Source organism: Notamacropus eugenii, chromosome 2 (genome assembly GCF_028372415.1).
Source record: "Notamacropus eugenii isolate mMacEug1 chromosome 2, mMacEug1.pri_v2, whole genome shotgun sequence".
Classification (NCBI taxonomy): Eukaryota; Metazoa; Chordata; class Mammalia; order Diprotodontia; family Macropodidae; genus Notamacropus; species Notamacropus eugenii.
The window spans coordinates 296346228-296369496 of NC_092873.1; the positions used below are offsets into that span (position 1 = coordinate 296346228).

At 41.9% G+C, this 23269-nt stretch overlaps 1 protein-coding gene across 3 annotated transcripts in view; it reads right to left on the minus strand.

Annotated features, from left to right (window-relative positions):
* Window positions 1-23269, minus strand: part of IGSF3 (immunoglobulin superfamily member 3) — a 131166-nt gene that overhangs the window by 49125 nt on the left and 58772 nt on the right. For all 3 annotated transcript variants that reach the window (XM_072644462.1, XM_072644464.1, XM_072644463.1), the window contains exons 3-4: window positions 6584-6961; window positions 1534-1944 (exon numbers count right to left, since the gene is read on the minus strand). In XM_072644462.1, the coding sequence (XP_072500563.1) occupies window positions 1534-1944; window positions 6584-6961 (789 nt within the window). The remainder of the gene's footprint in view (window positions 1-1533; window positions 1945-6583; window positions 6962-23269) is intronic.

Genomic DNA, 23269 nt, shown 5'->3' on the forward strand with positions numbered 1-23269 from the left:
TGACACAAGGAAGGTTAAGAATCTCTGAGCCAGAAGAAAACTCTTGGCAAAACAGTAGCAGCAGTGAGAGAAACCAAAGTTTCCGACTTTATTTTTTCAATCAGAAGAATCCAAATGGAAGTTTCCCATCTCCTCCCTTGAACTGACCCAGACTCAGCCTTCCACAGGATACTCAAGCATACACTCACTCACTCCCAACACTACCAGCACACTTTTAGATTAGAATATTTAATGAACTCACAAAGAGACTCAAAACAACTTAAATGCTAGCAACACAGGGCCATACAGAGAAAGTCTTCCCCTAGAAAGGTATATACTGGCAGCTCATGGTGGCAAAATCAAACATTTAACACACATGACATCAGCAACATGGTCTAGACCCATGTGGCTCATGCTGGACATGTTCTTATCTCTTATTTATCTTATGGCCCATGGAGGCAGCAGGGGCCTGGAATCCTATTATTTTCAAACATCGATAGAGGAAAAATATATAATTCATTTCCCACTCACAGAGTCAAAAGGGATACTGTCTCAATGTGGTGCTCCTTCACCCCTGGCATCGATGTCTATTTTTCTGTTGGCCACTTAGAGCTAGAACAATGCAACATCAGGAAACTATTCTCAGGGGAAAATATTTTCCAAGCTCCCTACCAGGCATTTCTTGAGCACCTACTTTGTGCCCGGCACTGAAGTAGGGATAGAAATTAAAAATGAGATAGTTCCTACCCTCAAGGAGCTTATTTTCTATCATAAACAACCATTACAGTAGAGTACATGATTTAATAAAGATTCCTACAGGCTGGCTGAACAACATCCTCCACCCTTCTGAGATTAGTTACATAAATATATGCCAGGATTCTCTCTGGGATTACATACCAGAAATTTGGAATTTGTATAACAATTTGTATAGGTTCTTAATGCTACACAAATAAACAGGCTTTAAAGTATTTTCATTAAACATCTCCCAACCTCATTGGCCCCTAGGTAACTGCAATGTTTAATAAACCATTAGAGGCATAACTAGGACAGGGCAATTGAGACTTTGCCCCAAGGCACTGAATTTAGGATGCTTACAGCATTAGCAGCTTAGAAACAACAGAATTAAACATCTAGTAGCAAGAATAATTAATTAATACAGCAATCTTTCAGATGGAAGGATGAAGAGACTCTTCGCCAGCCCAGCTCTCCTCTCTTGTCCCCACCTTATGGTTAGTATCTACAAAAAGCAGCCTTTGAGTTAGTGTCCACGGGTTTCTGTTTCTATCCTCACCCACTCTATAGAATTAGTGTCCTCGCCAGATCCCCAGTCCCTCAACGACTCTGGGTCTACTTTGGCCACTTGCCCAGAGTGGTTTATGATACCTGCCCTGGCTGCAATGACATCTAGATGTGATATCATATGCCACATATACATAAAAATCTGGTTTTTAATGGCCTCCAAATTCACCTGCTCTAGTGCCAAGCAACCCGCACAGCCAAGGGGAAATAAATCATTAATCAAAGAAAAAAGAAGAGAGGCTCAAAGACACTAACCAGTTGGCTGGACATTGACCACAGTTCCTTCCGAACGCTTGAGGGTCATGGGGTACCATGACTTGTCAGGATCCTGGATCCACTCAGCAGCCTCGCAGTAGAACTCGCCCTGGTCCCACGTCTGCAGGTGGTAAATGGTGAGTCTAAAGGTGGTCTCGCCCAACTTGTCCAGGCGGACCTCTCCCAAGGTCTGCCTCTGTGCATACTCACTGCTAGAATGGAGAACAAAATCCCTGCTCAAGGAGATCACCTCCACAGGCTTCTCACCAGCTCTCTGCCTGTACCAGGTAACCGAGAGGTGGCTGTGCTGTGATGTCTCTGTGGCCACGTCACAGCTCAGCTCCAGAGAGTCTTGCTCCACCTTTTGAAGTGTCTGGGGTGTTGCTGTTGCCTGAAGGGAATCTGGGATCACTACAGGATGGAAAAGTAAACATGTCAGAATACTACAACACGAAGGTTGAAAACTAAAAATAAGTAATTTAAAACAAAACAAAAAACCAATACTACACCAATTCTGTAGAAACAATACTAGACTGGAAGCAGAAGACCTGGGTTCAAAACCCAGTTCTGTTCAAACCCAAGACTATCTGAGTAGCCTTCGGTAGTAAATCAGTTTATCTTTCCAAACCTCAATATCCTCAACTGTAAAATGAGGGAATTCAATAGGTTTGATAATCTCTGAAGTCCCTTCTGGCCCTCAATCTATGACTCATCAACCAACCAATGTTTACTAAATACCTACTATGTGCCAGTCACTAGACACATAAAGGCAAAAAGGATCAAAATAAAATTATAAAAATCAAAGAATTTTAGAGTAAGAAGAGAATTTACAGCCCAATCTAGTGAAATATTATTTTTAAGTGCTTAGCACATAGTAAGCTCTAAATAAATGCTTGCTCCCTTCCTCTTCAACAATGGAGGAGTCCCTTCCCCCTTTACAGCATCCCAGACAAATGGTCAAATTTCAATTATCTGAGCTAATGGAAGGGAGGGCTGGGGGAAGGAGCTCTGATACAGATACTTCAAAAATCTTTTCTGTTGGCATGGGAATGGGCTTTTATGCCTGGCATGAATATGCATATGGGTGGGTCTGATGTTCTGGGAATTTACAGTTCTCTGCGTAAAATATGAGTGTATGTCACTTTACATAATAAATTGGTTCCCTGAAAAGTTGCGTAAGTACAAATTTTTAAAAGTCAGCCCAGGTTCTCCTCTTGATTTATGTTACATCGAAAGATGTTTTCATTTCTTCTAACAGTAGAAACTCCTCCACAGAAGCTTTCTAGTTTATGTATTCGACATCACCAAACACCCTCTTCTCCTAGATAATTATTCCACTCTGGATTTTCATGACACTGCTCTCTCCTGGCTCCTTTTCTACTAATCTGATCTCTTCTCATTGGTTCCTCTTCCCTTGGTCATTATCCATATAAGACTCCCGACTGCATGTGTACCCCAAGGTTCTGTTCTGTGCCCTCTTCTGTCTCTACCATTCTACTTGGCGACCTCATTGTTCCTAATAGATCTAAAGGAATCATCTCTGCAAAGGACTCTAAAAATTTATAAAGCAAGGCAAAGACTCTCTCCTGAGTGCTATATTCACACTCTGTCCTAGAGATCTAATGCTCAGTGCCCACTGGCACCTTAAACTCAACATCTCCCAAACAGAGCTCATTCTTTTACCCCCAAATCTCCTCTCCCTCCACTACCCTGAAAGCTTCTCTGCTTATGCCAAGGGCACCACCATTCTTCCAAGCTGCCCACGTTTACAACCTTGACATTATCCTTGACCCCCCAACCTCCCTCACCCTATGGATTCAATTAGTTGGCAACTCTTGTCATTTCATTATCTTCTACCTCTTGCTTTGCTCCCCTTTTCTCTATTCCCAAGGTCACCACTCATCCACTTCAGACTCTCATTAACTATGGCCTGGACTATTGCAACAGCCTCCTAACAGGTGTCCTGTCTCAGAAGACTCTCTTTTCTCTAATCCAGCCTTACTCCCAGATACTAAAATGATGGTGCAAGTTGGATCCTGTTGCTCCTCTCTTCAATAAACTCAAATGGCTCCCTATTACTTTGAGTATTAAGTAAAAGCTCCTCTGTTTAGTTTTTAAGTCCCTCCAAAGTACCTTTACAACTTATTATGCATTGCTCTCTTCCTACTCTATGGTCCAGTCAGAGTGGTCTTCTAGCTGTTCTTCACAGATGACACTCAGTCTCTAGTCTCCATGCTTTTGTACTGGCTGTGTTCCATGCTTGGAATGCATTCCCTTCTCACCTACACCTCTGCAAATTCCTTATTTTTTCAAAACTCAATGTGAGCAACACTTACCTGAAGGCTTTTCTGACCCATAAAATGTAACTTTTATATATTTTGCTCTTATTTATATAATATATATTATATATATGTGTGTGTGTGTGTGTGTGTGTGTGTGTGTGTGTGTGTGTATATATGTATATATGTATATGTATGGGGCAAAGCACTGGGCTTGGAACCAGGAAGATTCAACTTCATGAATTCAAATCTGACCTCAGACACTTCTTAGCTGCATGACCCTGGGTAAGTCACTTCACCCTGTTTGCCTCAGTTTCCTCATCTGTAAAAAGAGCTGGAGAAGGAAAAAGGAAACCACTCCAGTGTCTCTGCCAAGAAAACCTCAAACGGGGCCATGAAGATTTGGACATGACTGAAATGGTTTGGCAACAATGTATACATACATACTGTCTTGCTCTGATAAAACGTGAACTCCTTGCAGATATAGACTGTTTCATTTTTGTTTCTCTAGCTCTAATTCCTGGCACAGTGCCTGACACATAGTAGGTACTTTAATATTCACTGATCCTTCCTCCAAAACATGTTCAACCCTCCTTTTCTTGCTAAATGGTTAATGAGCTCTAGAGAAATATTTAAAATATGTTAAGAGAGTAACTTAAAGCCATTTTTTCTTCAGCAAAGGGAAGAATTCTATTGTAATGTGAATAATCATTTTCTAATTTAGTTACTGCCTAACTGTGAATTTTCATATATCAGGCTGGTAAATCACACACATTGGTTGGCAACTGCAGTGCAATAACCACGTAGCTCATGAGTGGTGATAACCCTATCCCAAATCCCCAGAATTCTTTGCTCTCCAGCCCCAGATCTTCAGACCATCTCGATGTATTTGTAGTACAGTCTTTGCAGGATGGGGAGGAGGAGGGAGTAATTACTATTTTGGTTGAAAAGGCCGCCTGCTGGGGTACAGGGCCTCTAGAGGAATAAAAGTAAACAAAAGATAGTGAGTTGTGTCAACTAAGAACTGTGAACAATTCTGCCCAATTAAATTAATAAGAATTTGAAAAGAAGATTTGCACATTATTGGCTCAATGACAGAAGAACACTCAACAACCCAGTTATTTTTAATCCATTTGCATTGGCAGCACACAAACACTGTGACCAATGCCATCCATCGAATTTCCAGATTTCCACCCCCTTCTTCCTCCCACTCCTACCATCCTTTATCAAGCATCTCCGCCAAGAAAGCAGCTGGTTTGCCATTTCTTGTACATGGAGCTACAAGACTTGGGAAAGGCTCTCAGTATTTAAATAAAGAGCTGCTACCACATTGACTTCATCCTTTCTCCACTCTAACAGCTTCCCATTCATTTTGGAATGCTCTCTGAAGTTCTACAGTTGCTGAAAGCCTTCCCACCCTTCCCCAAGAAATTTTATAAACTTCATCTCACCCTGGCTCCTTCCTTCTACTCTAGGGGTGGAGAATCTGTGACCTCTAGGTCACCTGGGGCCCTCTAGATCCTCAAGCGCAACCCTCCGACTGAATCTAAACTTCACAGAACACATTTCTTTGGATTCAGTCAAAGGGCTGCACTTGAGGACCTAGAGGGCCACATGTGACCTTGAGGCAGCAGGTTCCCCACCCCTGCTCTACTTTTTTAGTTCCCCCAGCATTAAGTCCCTATATCTACTTGTTATAATTTCTTTTCACTGAGTTGGAGCAAAATCCTGCTTCACTTTGCTCAGGCAGATCCTTATATCTGGAATGTCCTTTCCTTCTCCACTTTTTTGAATTCCTACTCATCCTTTAAAGTCCACACTTCCTCCAGCAAGCCTTCTCACATTCCCTGGGTCTTTCTCCTTTATATTTCATGTGATGCCCTGCAGACTGAAGAACGCACTGGCTGTGTATTACAGCTATCTGTGTGGCGATCTATCCCACTGCCAGACTGCAATCTCCTTGAGGTTGTGATTGGCTTTTCTCATCTAATCCTGTTATTCTTTCCCCCATCCCAACACCCTTCCCATGACAGACACAGGACTCCATCAGACTGTATTTTATTCTCCTCCAAAGCACTTGACACCTGGTAGGGGGCTCCTTTTACGTTTCAACTCTTTCTCTTGTTGTTCAGTCACTTCTAACTCTTCATGAGGTGACTCTTTCACTTGGGGTTTTCTTGGCAAAGCTATTAGAGTGGTTTGCATTTCCTTCTCTAGTCCATTGGACATATGAGGAAACTGAGGCAAACAGAGTTAAGTGACTTGCCCAGGGTCACACAGCTAATGTCTGAGGCCTGGTGCTCCATCCACTGCTCTACCTATAATGTGCAAATCAAACTCAAATACTTTCTTTAGAGGAGTTTGATCTAGTGAAAAGAGCACTCAATTTGGGGTCAACAGAGCTGAGTTCAAATCTTAGCTCTGCTGCTTCTGTGTGAACTCAAGCAAATTACTGCACCCTCTCTGAGCATCAATTTCCTTTTCTATAACATAAGGGGATTGGGCAAAATGATCTGTAATGGTCCTCCTTACTCTAAATCTCATGTCCTGTGAGTACTATGCAGTGCAGTTTTTTATACAGGTAAACAGTAAGGAAAGCAAGGCTGGAGAATCGGGGAGAGACTGTGGTTTTTGGTAATGGTGATTTTTAATAAATGGAATAAACAATACAAAATAAAAGTCTATTATAGAAAGGGAAAGAGCAACGGAAAGCAAAAAACCCCCCCAGTTTCTGGCATGCTCCCCTTTTTAAAAAACACTGGCTCCTTTACCTATGAGGTTCATCTTGGCACTATAGCTTCCAAAGTATCTCTCATCTGTGTTGGGGGTGTGGCATTCATACTCCCCAGCATCCCGGGCCTGCAATTCTGTGATATGCAGTAAGGCTGAATTGCCTTGGATTCTCTCCACATAGATCTTCCCACTCCGTACTCTCTGGGTATAGATAGCGTAAGGGAAGGAAGAGTCAATGGTGCTGACGATTTGCACCTCCCGTTCGGGTGCAGATGGCAGGTAAATGGACCACTGGAAATTCTGCTCAGAGGGTCCCTGAAAGCCACTGACATTACACCAAATGGTGATGTGGGAGCCCTCCGTGCGATAAAGTGGTCCCTCTTGGACGGTGACTTGTCTCTGTGCTGACACCACACCTAGACACAGAGAAAAAGAGAGAGAGACATCAGACCAAAATGCAAAATGGGCCACACTGTTCAAAGAGTTTATTGCTCATCTGACAGTAGTCATAATTGCAGTTTAAATGTCTTACCAGCTCCTGTGATTTATAAATATTAATTAAAACTCACTCTGGTAAGGTAGCATCCCTATTTTACATATATAGTGATTTCACATTACAAGACCATGTCTCTGTGGCCTTTAACTGTCTAACCCTTAGGAATAATTACTTTAATTGTTTGTAAGCAGGATTAATATAGGTGTGGAAAAGTTGTCGATAAGCACCAAAGTACAACAATACTCCCAAAATGAAAAGAAATTAAATTGATTACACAAATCCATATAAAAAGAAGAAAATATTTACCAGGTTCCCTATTTTAAAGTGAAGGCTATTATATAATGAATAAAAACATGCTTACTGCTTTTATTTAATCAAGTCAGTCAGCAAGCATTTATTAAGTGTTTATCATGTGCCAGGCATTGTGGGAAGGGCTGTGATACACAGAAAGGCAAAAATTTAGTCCCTGCCCGCAAGGAGCTCACATTCCAGGAGGGGGAACAGCATAAATAATTATGCACATACAAGATATATATAGTACAGTGTACTGGGCGGGGGTGGGGGGGAAATGGTAATCTCACTGGGGAGATTCTGTGAAAGACTTCTGGCAGAAGGTGGGATTTGAACTGAGTCTTAAAGGAGGTCAAGGAAGCCAGGAGACAGAGGTCAGTAGGGAGAGAGCACACAAGGAGGACAAGACAAGGAGGTGATAACCTGAACACAAATAATGACATCTGCCAGAATGCTTGAATATCTAACAAAGGTGTGGGAAACTAGGGAGGGAAACTGGAGAAGGACAAGGCAAATCACTCCAGGATCTTTGCCAAGGAAACCCCAAAAGGGTCACGGAGAGTCACACATGACTGAAAAATGACTGGACAAATTAGGTAATGGGAAGATCAAATCTAGTTAGGGTGGGGAACTGTCGGAGGAGGAACGTCAGGGAAGAGATAGCATTTTTAAAGAGATCCAAGGATAGGCAGGATTTGAATACTCAGAGATGTAGCAGAGGAAAGGGTGTGGCATTCTGGGCATTGGAAACAGGATGAGTAAAGGCACACCGGCAAGCAAACATGGGATACATGTGGAAGGAACAGTAAATCATCTCATTTGAACTACTAGGTACTTAAAAGGGGAGTGTTGTTGACTTGTGTTCAGTCATGTCCAACTCTTTGTGACCCCATTTGAGGGTTTTCTTGGTAAAGATACTGAAACAGTTTGCCATTTCCTTCTCCAGCTCATTTTACAGATGAGGAAACTGAGGCAAACAGAGTTAAGTGACTTGCCCAGGGTCACATAACTAGGAAGTATCTGAGGCCAAAGTTGAACCCATGAAGTTGAATATTCCTGGTTCCAAAGCCCAGTGCTCCATCCATTGCACCATCTATCTGCCCTTTTAGAAAGAGGGTATCATATTAGATTAGCCTCTAAAGGTAGTTTGATATCAGATTGTAGAAAGCGTTGAATGTTAGGCTAAAGGATCTGGACATTAATTTGAAGGCAAAGGGGGGGGTTTGGGGAGGGGTTAGGTCAATGAGTGGATTTGCAGGAGGGAAATGTTGTGATCTGACTCATGTATCAGAAAAATTCATATGGAAGCAATAAGAATGGCAGAAGCATGATGCTAAAGAGAGACTGCCTCAGAAGACCTTGTTGGAGACCCACCTCTAACCCATACGGTCTATACTTACTCTAGGCTAGCCATTCAATCTCAAAATGCCTTAGGGAGCTCTCTAGGACTCAGCTGCAGAGAAGGTATCCACAGGAGTTGGTGGAGAGAGTTTTCTCTGCCAGGAGTTCCTTTCTCCACACATTATCAACCAGTCCCTATCTCTAAGAAGGATAGATAAGCATAGTATGTGCTGTATAGTAGAAAGGGCCCAGGCTCCAGGAGCTTACCCTTGGCCAAGTCTAATAACAACTGTGGGCCTCCATTTCCTCATGTGTAAAATTAGGAGGTTGGACAAAATGGCTTCTGGGATCCATTCTAGCTCTAACCAGACAAATCTGTGAACTCTCGCTCTTTTATTACCATTGTTTCTTTCAAAGTTTAATTCAAGTGTCCACCTTCTCCAAGAGGACTTCCCTGTTTTCCTCAGTTCAATCAATCAATAAGCATTTATCATTTACTCTGTGCCAAATACTATACTAGGTGCTGGAGATATAAAGAAAGGCAAAAAAAAACCCACCACAGTTTCTGTCCTCAAGGCACTTATGTTCTAATGGAGAAAAACAACAAGCAAATGAACAAAATGAACATATACATACAAGATGCCCAGTATGAATGGGAGGTAGGCACTAGCAGTGAGGTGACAGGGGAGGGGGATGATATACTCAGAAAGGTTTCTTGCAGAACATGGCATTTCAGTAAGTCTGGAAGGAAATCAGGGAAGACAAGGTATTGAGACAAGGAGGGATGGAACATTCCAAGACACTGCCAACCTCTGGTGAAATGGATCCATCTTCCTTCCCTCCTTTCCTTCTCCATCCCATAATTTTGTATTTATTGGCATATATCCAATCTTTCCTAATCTTTTGGGATCCCTTCCACAAGTAATAAATAAGGGGGAAGGAAATGTTTAGTTTTTGGAACGTGTATCCCCAGGGCCTAGAACAGTGCCAGTCACAGAAGGAAAATGCTTGGAGATGTACATCATCCTAGGAAGACTAGTAGAGAAAACAAATTCCTGAAAGATAAAGATGTGCATCCTGGCTATGGTGAGCAGGGGGGTGGGACAGGGTTGGGAGGAATTCTAGCATGTTTAGGGGAATGCTGTTAAAATGGTTGACCAAGGCGTCAGTGCTAGATAGCGAACCAAGTAAAACCAGAAGGGGGACTGATGAATTGGAGCAATGGTGAGGGGTTAAGGGTCCAGAAGTCAAAAGAAAAACAAGTTGCTTCTTAGAAATCTCCCAAAGAGTCTACACATTAAGCCTCCCCTCCCATAATCAGCAAAGAAGATCTTAATGGGGCTTCTCTTTGTATTCTCAAATCCATCCTTCCCTCCCTTTTCCAATGCCACCCAGGGAGGCATTGTTTATTTCTCCTCCTTCTGCTGGCCCACAAAGGGCACTGGGCCAGAGTTCTTGTGAATGGCTGCCCACCATAAGCCACTGCATTCAAACGTAAATCTTGAGGGCTGGAATTCAGCCACCCGCCACAAACTCCAATGAACTGACAACCAGGGAAAAATTGATACAGCCAACTGAACAAACGCTTAACAGCTACTGTCAGGCTGCCATCTAAATCACAACATTTAAACCAGTATCCGTGAGGCAAAGCCTCCCCTAGACCAGTTTAGTCATTCCCCCTCCTTCTGTACTACATTCCTTCCAGAATTTGGGGCTCAAAAGAAAACACCAGTTCACTGATTTGGAGCTGAAAGGGGCCCAAGAGTTTATCTGGTCCCATCACCTCATCGAAGGTCACAGAAGTTAAGTGACTTGTCCAAGGTCCTTAAGCGGTGGGTGGCAGAATCACTGAATGCATATGCAGGACTCTTTCCACCCTGCCTCCTTGTAAATAAGAGTCCTCCCTTTAAAGCATGTATTTTTCTAATTTTTTTATTTCTCCTGCCATTCGGAGATTTTCCTACTTACCTTTGGTTCTTTGCGTTACAAAAGCAGCCCATTCAAAACTGCCTCAGAGCTCTTTATAAGCATTGTCCCATATCCAAGCTAGAACCATAATCCCACAAGTTAAGCAGTTCAAGGATTATATACACATTCTGCAGATGAGCTAGGTGAGCCTCAAACAGACTAAATGTAGGCATTTCATAACAGATACGCCCCGAGACATCTCAAACTCTCCAGTCCAAAACAGAACTCAGTATCTTTCCCCCCGAGCCCACCCCTTTACCAAACTTCCTTATTTTTGTCCAAAGCAAAGCTGCTCTTTCTGTTTCCTAATCTCATTATGTTATATTCAACTCTCCCCTCTCCTTCCTGCATCACATCCAATCAATCACCAAATCCTGCTGTTTCTCTCTCCATTAGATATCTCAGACATCTGACTCTTTTTTCTTTACTGACACAGCTCCTTCTTGAGTTTAGAACCTCATAATGATGCCCCCAAACAATTTCAACAGCTTTCTAATTGGTCTCTGGGATTCAAGCCTCTCTCCCCTGTAGTCCATCATCTATACAGAATGATTTTCTTTAAGTCAGAATGGACTACATCATTCCTCTGCTCCATAAGCTTCCATAAGTATGTTCCTACTATTTCTAGGAACAAATATAAACCTCCCTACTGGGTTTGTAAACCCTTCATTCAAACTAGAGTTCTATGCGTAACTTCCCTTCCCACTCTCTATAGAGTTTAGCCAAGTTGCTCACAGGACTGTCCATCTCGTTTATTTGCATCTTTGTACTTGCTCTGCCCCCTAGGTGGAATGTACTTCCCCCTTACCTCTGCCTTAAATAACCTTTCACTTTCTTCAAGACAACCTACATGATGCCTGTCCTGATTCGCCGAATGGCTAGCACCATACCTAAAGGCACATGGCAGATATAGCACTGGCCCTACAAAGAATCGGGAAGACCTGAGTACAAATCTACTCTCAGACAATTACTAGCTGTGTAACCCTGGGCAAGTCACTTAACCTGTTTACCTCAGTTTCCCTATTTATAAAATGGGTCTAATAATAGCACCTCCCACCTCCCAGTGAGGTATTTAATCACATAATATTTTTAACGCCCATAGCACTGTGCTTGGCACATAGTAGGTACTTGTTTGTTTCCTTACCTCCTCCTTCCCTCATGTACATGGCCTTTCCAATGGAATATAAGCTACTTGAGAATAAAAATCACTTCACCTTTTTGTATTTTTATCCCCAGTACCTGGAACATACCAGTAACTTACCAAATACTTGCTTTATTGAATATGGCTAGCAGAATTGATTCTGGCCCCGTAAACAGGTAGGGTCACACAAACATAACCCCCATAGATTTCACTTTCTTTTCTCTTTTCTTTTTTTTTTTTAAATTGTATCTTTCGTTTTTGCATTACCTAAGTTTCTTCTTGCAGTCCTAATCTCTCCAAGAGAGCCATCCCACATAACAAAAGAATATTTTTTTAAAAGACAAAGAAGCAATTAGTAAAACTAATCAGTACCTTGAGAAAAATCTGAAAATAAATACAATTTTCTAGCAAGGGTGTGGAGCCTGTGGCCTCAAGGTCACATGTGGCCCTCTAGCTCCTTAAGTGTGGTCCTTTGGATTCCTCAAGCCTGGAATTAAGGAAGGAGTATTCTCATATCTCTTCTTTGGGTCTATGCTTTTCCTTTATAATTTTGCAATATCCACTTTCAATTGTTTTGTGGTTTGTTATTTGCATTTTCATTGTATATACTCATTTGCTTGGCTCTACTTACTTCATTCTGTATCAGTTCAAATCTTCTGACGCTTCTCTGTTGCTCCTTACAGCAACATGCAGCAATATGATAATCTTCCATTATATTCATGTACCACAATATGTTCAGTCATTCACTAGTCAACAAACATCTACTTTGTTTCTTGCTGTCACAAAAAGTGATTTATAAATATTTATAATATAAATATTTTGGTCTATACAAGGATTTTCTTTTTACTAATAATCTCCCGGAGGTATAAGCCTAATAGTATAATCTCTGGCTCAAAAAGTACAGACATTTTAGTCATTTTATCTCCGCCAACAATGCACTAGTATACCTATCTTCCCACAACCCCAATAAAGGCTATTTTCACCATGAGAGTCAAGCAGGACAGCTTGGGCAAAGTGAGTAACTAATAAGGGCACAAAAAGACTGCAAAGGGTTGGGGACAGTTGGGGGCAAGGTGTGTGATTAGAGGACAAATTTTGCCCTCTGAATCTTTGGACACTCCCAGTCCACAAATCTACCAGGGATGACCCAAGGAACACAGTTTTTCCCAGATCACAACCTTCCCTCACTACTAAATTAACTCCAATGGTTCCCTATTACCTCTAGAATCAAATGCAAAATCCTCAGTTTGTCTTTAAAAGCTTCACAGCCTAGCCCTTTCATACCTTTCTATTATGAGGCTGGCCCTCCCTCACTTAAATCCAATTCACTTGCTTGTCGTGGCATCACCTCCCTGGTGTCATGGTCTTCTTCAAGAATGAAGAACAAATAACAATCTCTGTTTTCTTGGAAGTCAATCCCCTTCACATAGTCTACCATAAGTAACATGAGATGTCTTGGTGTTTCCCTGACTATGACAGCCCCTCCTTGTCCTCATGCCTTTCTACTGGCTGTCCCCCATGACTGGAATGCATGTTCTTCTTCTCCTTATCTTCTCTGGCATCCTTCAAGTCTCAGCTCAAACCCCACCTTCTGTAAAAGGCCTTTCCTGGTCCTCCTCACCCTTCTGAAATACATACCCTGTAGAGTCCCTATATTCACACAGTTGTCTGCATGTTATATTATCTCATTTTTAACTCCTTGAGGGCAGAAGCTGGTTTTTTTGCCCTTTTGAGGGGTATTCCCAGTACCTGGTACACTGTAAGCAATTAAATGCTTTTTGATGATGATGAACCCTCCCCCCCCCCCCTTTCCTCCTCTCCAGGGAGTAGGCAAGGTGTATGGAATCAAAGAGCATTTCTGGCTATAAGCCTGAGAAGGTTCTACTTCAGCTGCTCCAGACTTAGGATCAGCAGGGAACATGCCTTCGAAGTCCATCCAAACCCAAATGCAGCACCTGACTCGGTAATGAGCTTAAGCATACCAGCTACTATTTATACACACTAAAGATTACCTCCCCAACATACTGCCCCTGGAGTCCACAGGGTACTTTTGAAACATTACCCATGACAAGAACACTTGATAATTGGTGGACAACACAGACCCCATCTCTGGAAGGCAAACAGCGATAAACAGACTGATTAGGAAGCTAGAGCAAGCAGGTCAAATAATCTTCGAGTGCCCCAAGGCAAGTTCTGCAGAGTATTGGCAGAGCCAAATAATGTACTTTAAATCTCCAGTGCCAAATTCTAATTGTTCGTAAGCTTCCTTATTATTATTTGAGAGAGGGGAAAGAAAACCCAGTGAGCTTAAAAATAATGAAACTTTTTGCTTTATATTAACCATCTAAACCACCCTCCTCCACCTCACTTAGTTCTTCCGATGCTGTTGGAAAGCATACGGTGCCCATTTTAAAGCTTCTGGCTTTTATACATCAGATCCTCCCAATTCTGACAAAGCCAACCTCTGACCTCGCTGTTCCCTCCAGCTAACCTGCAACCTGGAATTGCTTTCTCCCATTCACAAATCAAGTCCTTGAACATTCTTTCTCTACTTACTATATACCTTTATTCCCTCTTCACATCCCATCTTTGATCCCTTGCAATGCGGTGTCTGCCTGCACCATTCCATTGTAACTTAGCTTCCCCTCTGGTCCTCACGGGTCTCCTCCTAGCTAGCTTCAATGCTCTCCCTCTCTCCCCTCAGTTCTCACACCCTACTGGATTCCTCTGATGTTTTTGCCAATACTTACTGCCTTGCCTTCTCCCTTTTGGCATTCTCACTAGCCTCTGCTTCTGGGACATAAACCAATCTTAGTTTTTTTCATCTCACTTTCTGAGAGTGGTACTTGAAAGAGCATTGCATTTGGAGTTAAGAGGCCATGGGTTCAAATCTCAGCTTTATCACATACTGCCCACCAGCTGGGTGATGCCAGGGGTAAGGTGCTTTACTTCTCAAGCCTCAGTTTCCTCATCTGTAAGATAAAGGTGTTGGATGAAGAGATCTCTAAAGTCCCTTTAACTGTAGAATCCTCTCTTTCTCCTCCACCAGATAATTCTAATTACTTCTCACTTTCCCCTCAAATCTCAAGCAAGAGAGCCTTGAGTTAAGCATTAAAGGCTGGCTGTGGGACATCCACTGAGGCAGAGTGTGCAGGTCTCAAACCCTAAGGTTTTTTTTTTTAAGTACACTAACTGATTATTAAAAGCAGCTTTGACTTCATTCTTAACCTGCCCTGTCCCCCAAAGCCTCTGTCCCTTCATTCCCTCTTCTTAAATCCCCATCCTAGACTGCAGCTTTCATCTCCTTTCTCCTTCCTTATGAGAAGAGGTAGCATGACAAAGGGGAGAGAATATTAACTACACGGGGGGTTAGGGGTTCAAATCCGAATTCTGACACTTAATAGTTGTGTCGCCATGGGAAAGTAATCTATTTGAGCCTCAGTTCCCACATCTCTAGAAGAGGGATAATAATAAATAACTTTGTAAATGTTATTTGTAAATAAATTAGTTCGTAAATAACTTTACAAACTAGTAAATGAATATAATGGAATATTGCTGAACTGTGAGAGATGATACTGATGAAGAGTTAGTTCAGAGAAGAACTGGAAGATCTGTCTGAAGTGCTGCATCCTGAAGTAAGAAGAACCAGGAAAACAATTTACATGATGACTATGACTATGTAAATGGAAAGAACAACAACAACAAAAATCCTGAAACTGATGCTATGTAATTATAAAGACCAATTCTGTTCTCAAGAGATGAGAAAATGTACTTTCCTCTCTGGAAAGTATGCGTCTATGGGCAGAAAAGAGTGTGCATGTGCACACGCAAACACACTCTCTCTCTCTCTCTCTCTGCCTTGGGGTTGATGTGTTATTTAACTTGGCTGAACTGCTCCCCCTCCCCTTTTCTTCATTAAAAGGGATGGCTCATTGGGTAGAAAAGAGAAAAGGGATATTGAAAGTGAGATAAAAACAAAATACATGAATAAAAATATTAAAATTCTACCTATACATGTAGAACTTCTTGCACAAGGATGTTGTGAGGCTCAAAGAATTTTGCAAAAGTATATATGTCTCAGTTAATAGCACTATTATGGTTATTAACTCAATATCACCATTAATTGACTAATTAAATGATACTGGTTCAAATGAATCTCTTCCCCTTCAGTCATGAATTAGGAAATATACTTCTTTAATTATAACTGTCTATTATTTATGAATAAATACAAACATATATGTAAATATACATATATATTTGAATTCAAATCTTGCCTATGACACTTACTAGACAGCAAATGCCTTAACCTATATTTGCCTCAGTTTCCTCAACTGTAAAATGGGGATAATAACAAGTACCTATATTGCAGGGCTGTAGTGAGTATCAAGATAATAATTGTAAAGCACACAACCTAACACATACTATATAAGTATTCGCTACTATTATGTCACTTTCACCTCTCTTCTGCCTCAGTTTCCTCACCTGTAAAATGGGAAAAATAACAGCATCTACTTATGAGGTGGTGATGACCAAGTAAATTAACAAACACAAAGTCCATTGCAAACCTTAAAATGCTGTATAGATGCTAGCTATCATAATCACATATCCCTTTAAGGTTTCCAAAGCAGCTGCAAGCCTGGTGACTAGACACTGTCACTTTAGATTTCAGTCTGTACAGTTCCCAGCAATGTCACATATGCCACAGTGATGAATGACACAGCTGGAGTCTTACAGCTCATCGCTTAGTTCTGAGGATACCGGCACTCCTTGCTCTCTGTTCAAGGGTGGCTAAAAAACATGAGATAACTATAAGGTGGGATCACTTTTTGTTGTTGGTGAGTCACTTTTCAGTCTTGTTCAACTCTTCATTTGGGGTTTCCTTGGCAGAGATACTGGAGTGAATTGCCATTTTCTTTTCCAGCTCACTTGACAGATGAGGAAACTGAGGCCAATAGGGTAAGTGACTTGCCCAGGTAGGAAGTGTCTGAGGCCAGATTTGAATTCTCTTCCTGAGTTCAGGCCTTTTATCCATGTACTACCTAGCAGCTTGGGGTCACTATTTCCATTAAATCAAAAAGTTTTCTTGAAGAATCTCCAGGACACAGCTGAACTTGAGAGACACCATCACCATCCCTCTATAGTCAGTGCTTAATGACACGGTAACAAAGTGACCAAAGGGATGGCCTCCTCTGTCACCACACCCTCCTACCTACCCCTCTCAGCTCAGAGCAGAGTGTAGAAATGACAAGACGTGAAACTACTCTACCTTTAAAGACAGGGATCCTGCTGCCTGTCCTATTTAATCAACTTCCAGGGTTGTTGGGAAGATCAAATGTGGATTCTAAGCAATTTTTATCATTCTAAAAGTATAAGCAAATATATAAACAACATTCATTCTTCCCCACCAAAAAGCTGATCACAGCTTAGGCTGCATTGGCAGCAGTGGAGCATCAAGAAGAGCTGCAGCCAGTGCTGCTGTTACAGATGTTACTGTTGCTGCAGCTGTGACTGTTACTACGACTATTACTGTTGCTGCTACTACTACTGTTACTATTATTGCTACTTCTGCTGCTACTGTTGCAAGTGTCACTACCACATGGATTTATTGAGCACTATTATACCAAGGACTTACGAGATAAGTAGATACAAGGTAACCCTAAAGGAAGCAACAAAGGCTTCCCTTAGCAGGTGGTGTTTGAAGTCAATCTTGAAAGAAACCAGGGTTTTCAAGAGGCAGAAGTGAACAAGGGCCATGAGGAACAGCCAGTGCAAATGCATGGAGACAGGAAACAGAGGACCCTGTATGAAGAACACTGAGCTGGAGAGGAGTAACATGTAAAAATGACTGGAAAGGTAGGTAGGAATCAGGTTGCAAAGAGCTATAGATGCTCAATGGCACTTTATATATGATCCTGGGGGTAAGAGAATCCCTGGAGTTTCCTGATTAGTGGGGTGACATAGTGGGGTCAGCACTTTACTTTACTTTTGGAAGGGCAGCTAGGTGGCGCCATAGGGCATAGAGCACTGGCCTTGAAGTCAGGAAGACTCATCATCCTAAATTCAAATCTGGCCTCAGACACTTACTAGCTGTGGGACCCTGGGCAAGTCACTTAACCCTGTCTGCCTCAGTTTCCTCATCTGTAAAATGAGCTGAAGGAAATAACAAACCATTGCAGTATCTTTACCAAGAAAACTCCAAATGAGGTCACAAAGAATTGGACACTTCTGAAATGACTGAACAACAACAAAGATGCTCTAAAAAAACTACTTAGGCAGCTATGTGGACGTTGGATTGGATGAGGCAAGAAGATCAATTAGCCAGGTAGTAGTGATGGTAAGATCTAGGGAGCCTTTCCCACGATTGTGTTGGAGGTGTCAGCCTTGACTTGAACCTTGGGGACAAGCAAGTTCCCCTAGCATCCTTCTCTTATCATTCCTACCTCCTATACTATGTTCCTTGGATGTCTCCATTTAATCCCACATGGCCGTCCCTCAAACACACTAAATGAAAGACTTTCAGAATTGATAGGTTTGTCTAATTTCTTCTAAGACTCCCCTTTAATCCTATTAATAGACTCCCAGAAAAGACAATAATGAATCTATACTGAGCCCTGGAAGTTGCTTTGCAAAAACAAAGTAAAATAAACAAACAAAACAAGCAAAAACCAATCAATATTCATCCATTTTCTTTAGTATTTGGCTGCATGTCCTGATACTGCAACAGATCCAGTCAACCAGCATTTATTAAAGCCCCTTCCCTATGTGCCAGGCACTATGACTAGTGCTAGAAATACAAAGAAAGGCAAAAAAACAAATAAAAAACTAGCCCCTGCCCTCAAGGAGCTGTTCACAGTATGATGGCATGTCTATAACAACTTTGTGCAAATAAGAAACAGAATAACTGGGAGATAATTTCAGGCAAAAGGTATTAGCATTAAGAAGGATTGGGAAAGGCTTCTTGAAGCAGGTGGGATTACAATTAGGACTTGAAGGAAGCCAGGGAAGCCTGGAGGTAGAGATGAGGATGGAAGAGTTCGAGGATTGGCCATTGAAAACATCCAGATATAGGACATGGAGTGTCTTGTGTGAGAAAGAGTCAGTGTCACTGGCTCAGAGATTGTGGAGGGGAGGAAGGGATAAGAAGTCTAGAAAGGTAGGAAAGGGTCAGGGCTTGAAAAGTCAGAGGATTTTCTATTTGATCCTGGAGGTGAGAGGGAGCCACAGGAGATTTCTGAACAGGAGCAAATGTGGTTGGACCTACACTTTAGGATGATCAGTTGGACAGCTGAAAGCAAGACAGAGTGGAGTGGGGAGAAACTAAAGACTATTGCAATAATCACAATATTAAGATAGGAAGTGATGAAGAACTGCATTAAGGTGGTGACCCTGTCAAAAGAGAAAAGCGGTGATGAGAGAGAGGGGAGGAGAGATATTACAAAGGTCGACCCGCCAGGACTTGGCAAATGATTGGGTATGGAGGTTGAGAGAGTGAGGAGTCATGATTGACATCTAGGTTTTAATCCTGGGTGACTGAAAGAACCGTGGTAGCATCCTTGACATTGACAGGGAAGTGAGCCAGAAGGGAATATTTTTTGGGGGAAGATAACGAGTTCTGTTCTGGACACGAAGAGATTAAGATGTCCGTAGGACATCCAGTTAGAGATTTCCCAAAGGCAGTTGGAGCAGTAAAACTGATTATCAGCGGAGAGGTTAAGGAAAAATGTTCGTTAATAGTAGGCTCCAGATATCTGAGATTGGCTATAAAATGGGCCAAAGGCAGGCTTATTAACAAGGAACTCAGTTTCTTGGCCTAGTGAAAATCATTTTTCTTTATGATGCGATTAAAAATTCATAGTACTGTTAAAAATAAAAGATCTCTCCTGACCTGAATAGCACCCATTTTGTAGGAAAAAAAACTGAGGCTCAAGGGGGTAAATGACTTGACCATGGTCATGTAGCTGGTAAAGAAAAAAGCCAGTATTTAAGCATAGACCTTCAGACTCTCCGAAAAACACCCACTTCTTCCGGCTCTTGACCCCACCTTTGAGAGTACTCTGCAGCGATTTAATGGAAGATGTTGGACACCAATAAGGAGGCATCACATTTGATAGAAGATTACATCAATGTATACTTTGGGAAGGCATTTAATTCCTACATATTTGAAAGGAAATGGCATCTAACCCTGCTCAAAATCTCAATCAACAATATAAACAGAAGCTCCCAAGTGGATTTCATCAGCCACAAAGGTTAAGACTTGGGACCTAACTCACTGAGCTTGTCTCCAAAGTAGCCCAAGGCAAAGAGTCAGAAGAGGGCATGGCTGTGAACCTGGGAAGCAGCCAATTCATTCCCAATCTAAGCACTTTTAATCAATAAAGGCCTTGGGAACATAATGAAAAGTTTATTCAAGAAGGTATTGGTAAAATGGAAAAGAACACTGGATGTAGGAGTTAAGAGATAATTAGTTTTATGGCTGGAATGGACCTTGGAGGGCATGTAGTCTCATTGCTGTTCAGTTCTGTCCAACTCTCCATGACCCCACTGGGGTTTTCTTGGCAGAGATACTGGATCAGTTTGCCATCACCTTCTTCAGTTCATCTGACTGACAAATGTGGAAACTGAGGCAAACAAAGGTTAAGCCACTTGCCTAGCATCACACAGCTGGTAAGTATCTGAGGCCAGATTTGAACTCAGGCCTTCCTGATACCAGGGCCCAAGTTCTATTCACTGAGTCACCTAGCTGCCCCATGTAGCATGCCCTCCTTAATTTACAGATAACGAAGAAAACAGAAAATAGAGACGTCAAGATCACACAAGTTACCAAGTAGCAAAGCCAGGATTTCAATTCAGGTTCTCTGCCTCCAAGTTCAGCACTTGTTGTACTGTTCCAAGCCATTTATCTCACACACATACACACACCCTACATAAACATTTACATATATATACACATGTATGTATATTATACATATGTGTACACATACAAGTGTAGGGGGGTGCAGCGGATACGCTGGACAAGTCACTTCATCTCTGCCTTGGTTTTCTCAACTATAAAATGGGGAAAATAGCACCTACTTCTGAGGAGTTATCAGAATCAAATGGAATCATAACCGTAAAATGCTTATTAGCACCTACCTGGCGCTTAGTAGTTGCTTTATAAGTGCTTGCTTCTTCCCCTCCCTTCAAGAGGCAAAGACAGGTATTCTTGACCTGCATTCTATAAAGTTTAATTGAAAACTATTTTTCAATTTCTTTTGTAGTCTTATAAATTTTATTTGATACATTTAAAAATGTTATTCTGAAAAGGAGTCCGTAGGCTTCCCTAAGGGGTCCAGCACAGCAAAAAAAATCCCCCCCCAAAAACCCCCCAAAACCCGGTAAACAGCCCCTGGACTAAGTCCTAAAATCCAGTTAATGAACTTTAGGACATTCAGTCTAACCAAAATGACCTCACTGGATCCTTGTAACAGCCCTTGGGAGGTGGGGGCTATTATCCTCATTTTACAATTGGAAAAACTGAGGCAGACAGATTAAATTGCTTGCCCAGTGCCATGTCTACTGCACCACCTAGTATGTGTATATATGTATGTATGTGTATGTGTATATATACACACGCAGATGTATGTATACACACATACATATATACATGCACTTGCTGTGTCTGTATCTACATACATACATCTGTATGTATACATATGCATGCAGATATATGTATATATTCATGCAGATATATGTATATATCCACACACACCCCCCTATGTGTCTCTTTGAGTGTATCTAGAATCACAGAGATCTATAATGTGAAGCAATCCTGTTAGTGGAAATTACAAAGGCTTGCTGTCTTTTGAATGAGAGTGCATTTTCTGGTTTAATAGTGTAAGCTATTGTTGTAGGTACTTCTAAGACAACCTCCTTTTCAATCAAATTCAAAAAATGCTGCCTGTGACCACCAGCCCTTTAGACTACTCCCAACCCCATTTGCTGTGAGGTCATCCCGACCAGCCTCAGTTATCTTGTGGGGAGGTTCCCAGGAGGGTGTCTGGGGGTGGTCTGAAACCAGTGTCCTAATTCATCCCAGACATAGGTCTTTCCCAGGACTTAAACAGTGCCTTGGAAAGCACTTTTAGGAGAAAACTGGACCAATAAAGAAATTGCCCACACAGAGAGCCTTATAAGGACAGCAATATGTACCAGACATGAGATTCCCTAATACCCTGGATAGCAGCATACGGGAAGGTGGATTCAAATAGATTAATTTTTAATCCTGCCCTCCAAGTTTTTCTGGCCCTTGTATTTCTGCTTGCTCTAAACTTAGCAAGGGCCTTAAATGAGATCTCAAGGGAAAAAAAAATCCAAGTCATCACTCAAAGTTGACCTAACCCCCAACAGGATTAACTGCCCATACCAGTCTAACTAACAGAACAGAGCCCCAGCACACAAATAAATCCCTTCTAGGGGCAAAGGGATGACAGTGAAACCTCACTCACAAAACCCCACCCAGCTCCAAATCAGAGAGGCCTATGGGGTGGAATTCCTGACACACCAGATAGGGAAAGTGCTTTGACAAAGTTTAAAGCCTTACATAAAGACTGAGGAGATGATTACAGACTACTAGATTCACTTTTTGAGGCAATGATTATAAGGGATTACAGAGCACGAGTGGATAATTTCTTCAATCCAGATATCACTGCCAGGTTCACTGTGAGGAAATGAATGTTGTGGTCAGGTAGAAAACAGAAATAGCTCAAAATGTAGATCAATACAGAATAGTGCAGAATTGAAATTTGGGGTTTCTCCCAAGCGTATCTTGGCGTTGCAGACAAAGGAACAGTTGCTGCCTAGTCCCTTTAATGCCACACTTGATAGATGCAAGCCTGGGGCAAGGTGCCAGTGTACCTTCACTCCAGTCAAATGGGACTGTTATGATTTAAAGCACTCCTGTCTGTAAGATAGGTTTTCCTGATATCTATCCAAGACAGACACTTACCACCTTCTAATGAAAGGAATTAGGGCATAAGGGTAGGTCCCCAGCTGATGGAAGAATAAGACAGCTTAGAAGGGCGTGGGGGGAATGGTTATCAAGGCCAGAATCTCAGGCCAGCTTTATGATTTTGGCCAAGTCACTGGACCAGGGAAGTCAGGCTTGCTTCAGGACTCAGATAAAATCCCACCTTCTGTAAGAGACCTAGTCTTCCTAGTTTTCTCCCTCCTACCTACCCCCTACCATTGCTAGCACCTTCTTTCTGAGATGACTTTCCATTTATACCATACATATCTTGGATGTACGTAGTTGTTTTCATGTTGTCTTCTCCATTAGATTCGATGAGCTTCTTGCAATCAGTGTTAAGTGACTTGCCCAGGGTCACAATAGCTGCTAAGTGTCTGAGGCCAGATTTGAACTCAGGTTCTCTTGACTCCAGAGCTGGTGCTATATCCATTGTTCCACCTAGCTACTTCTTTTTTTTCTTTTTTCTAATCAATGAATTTTTT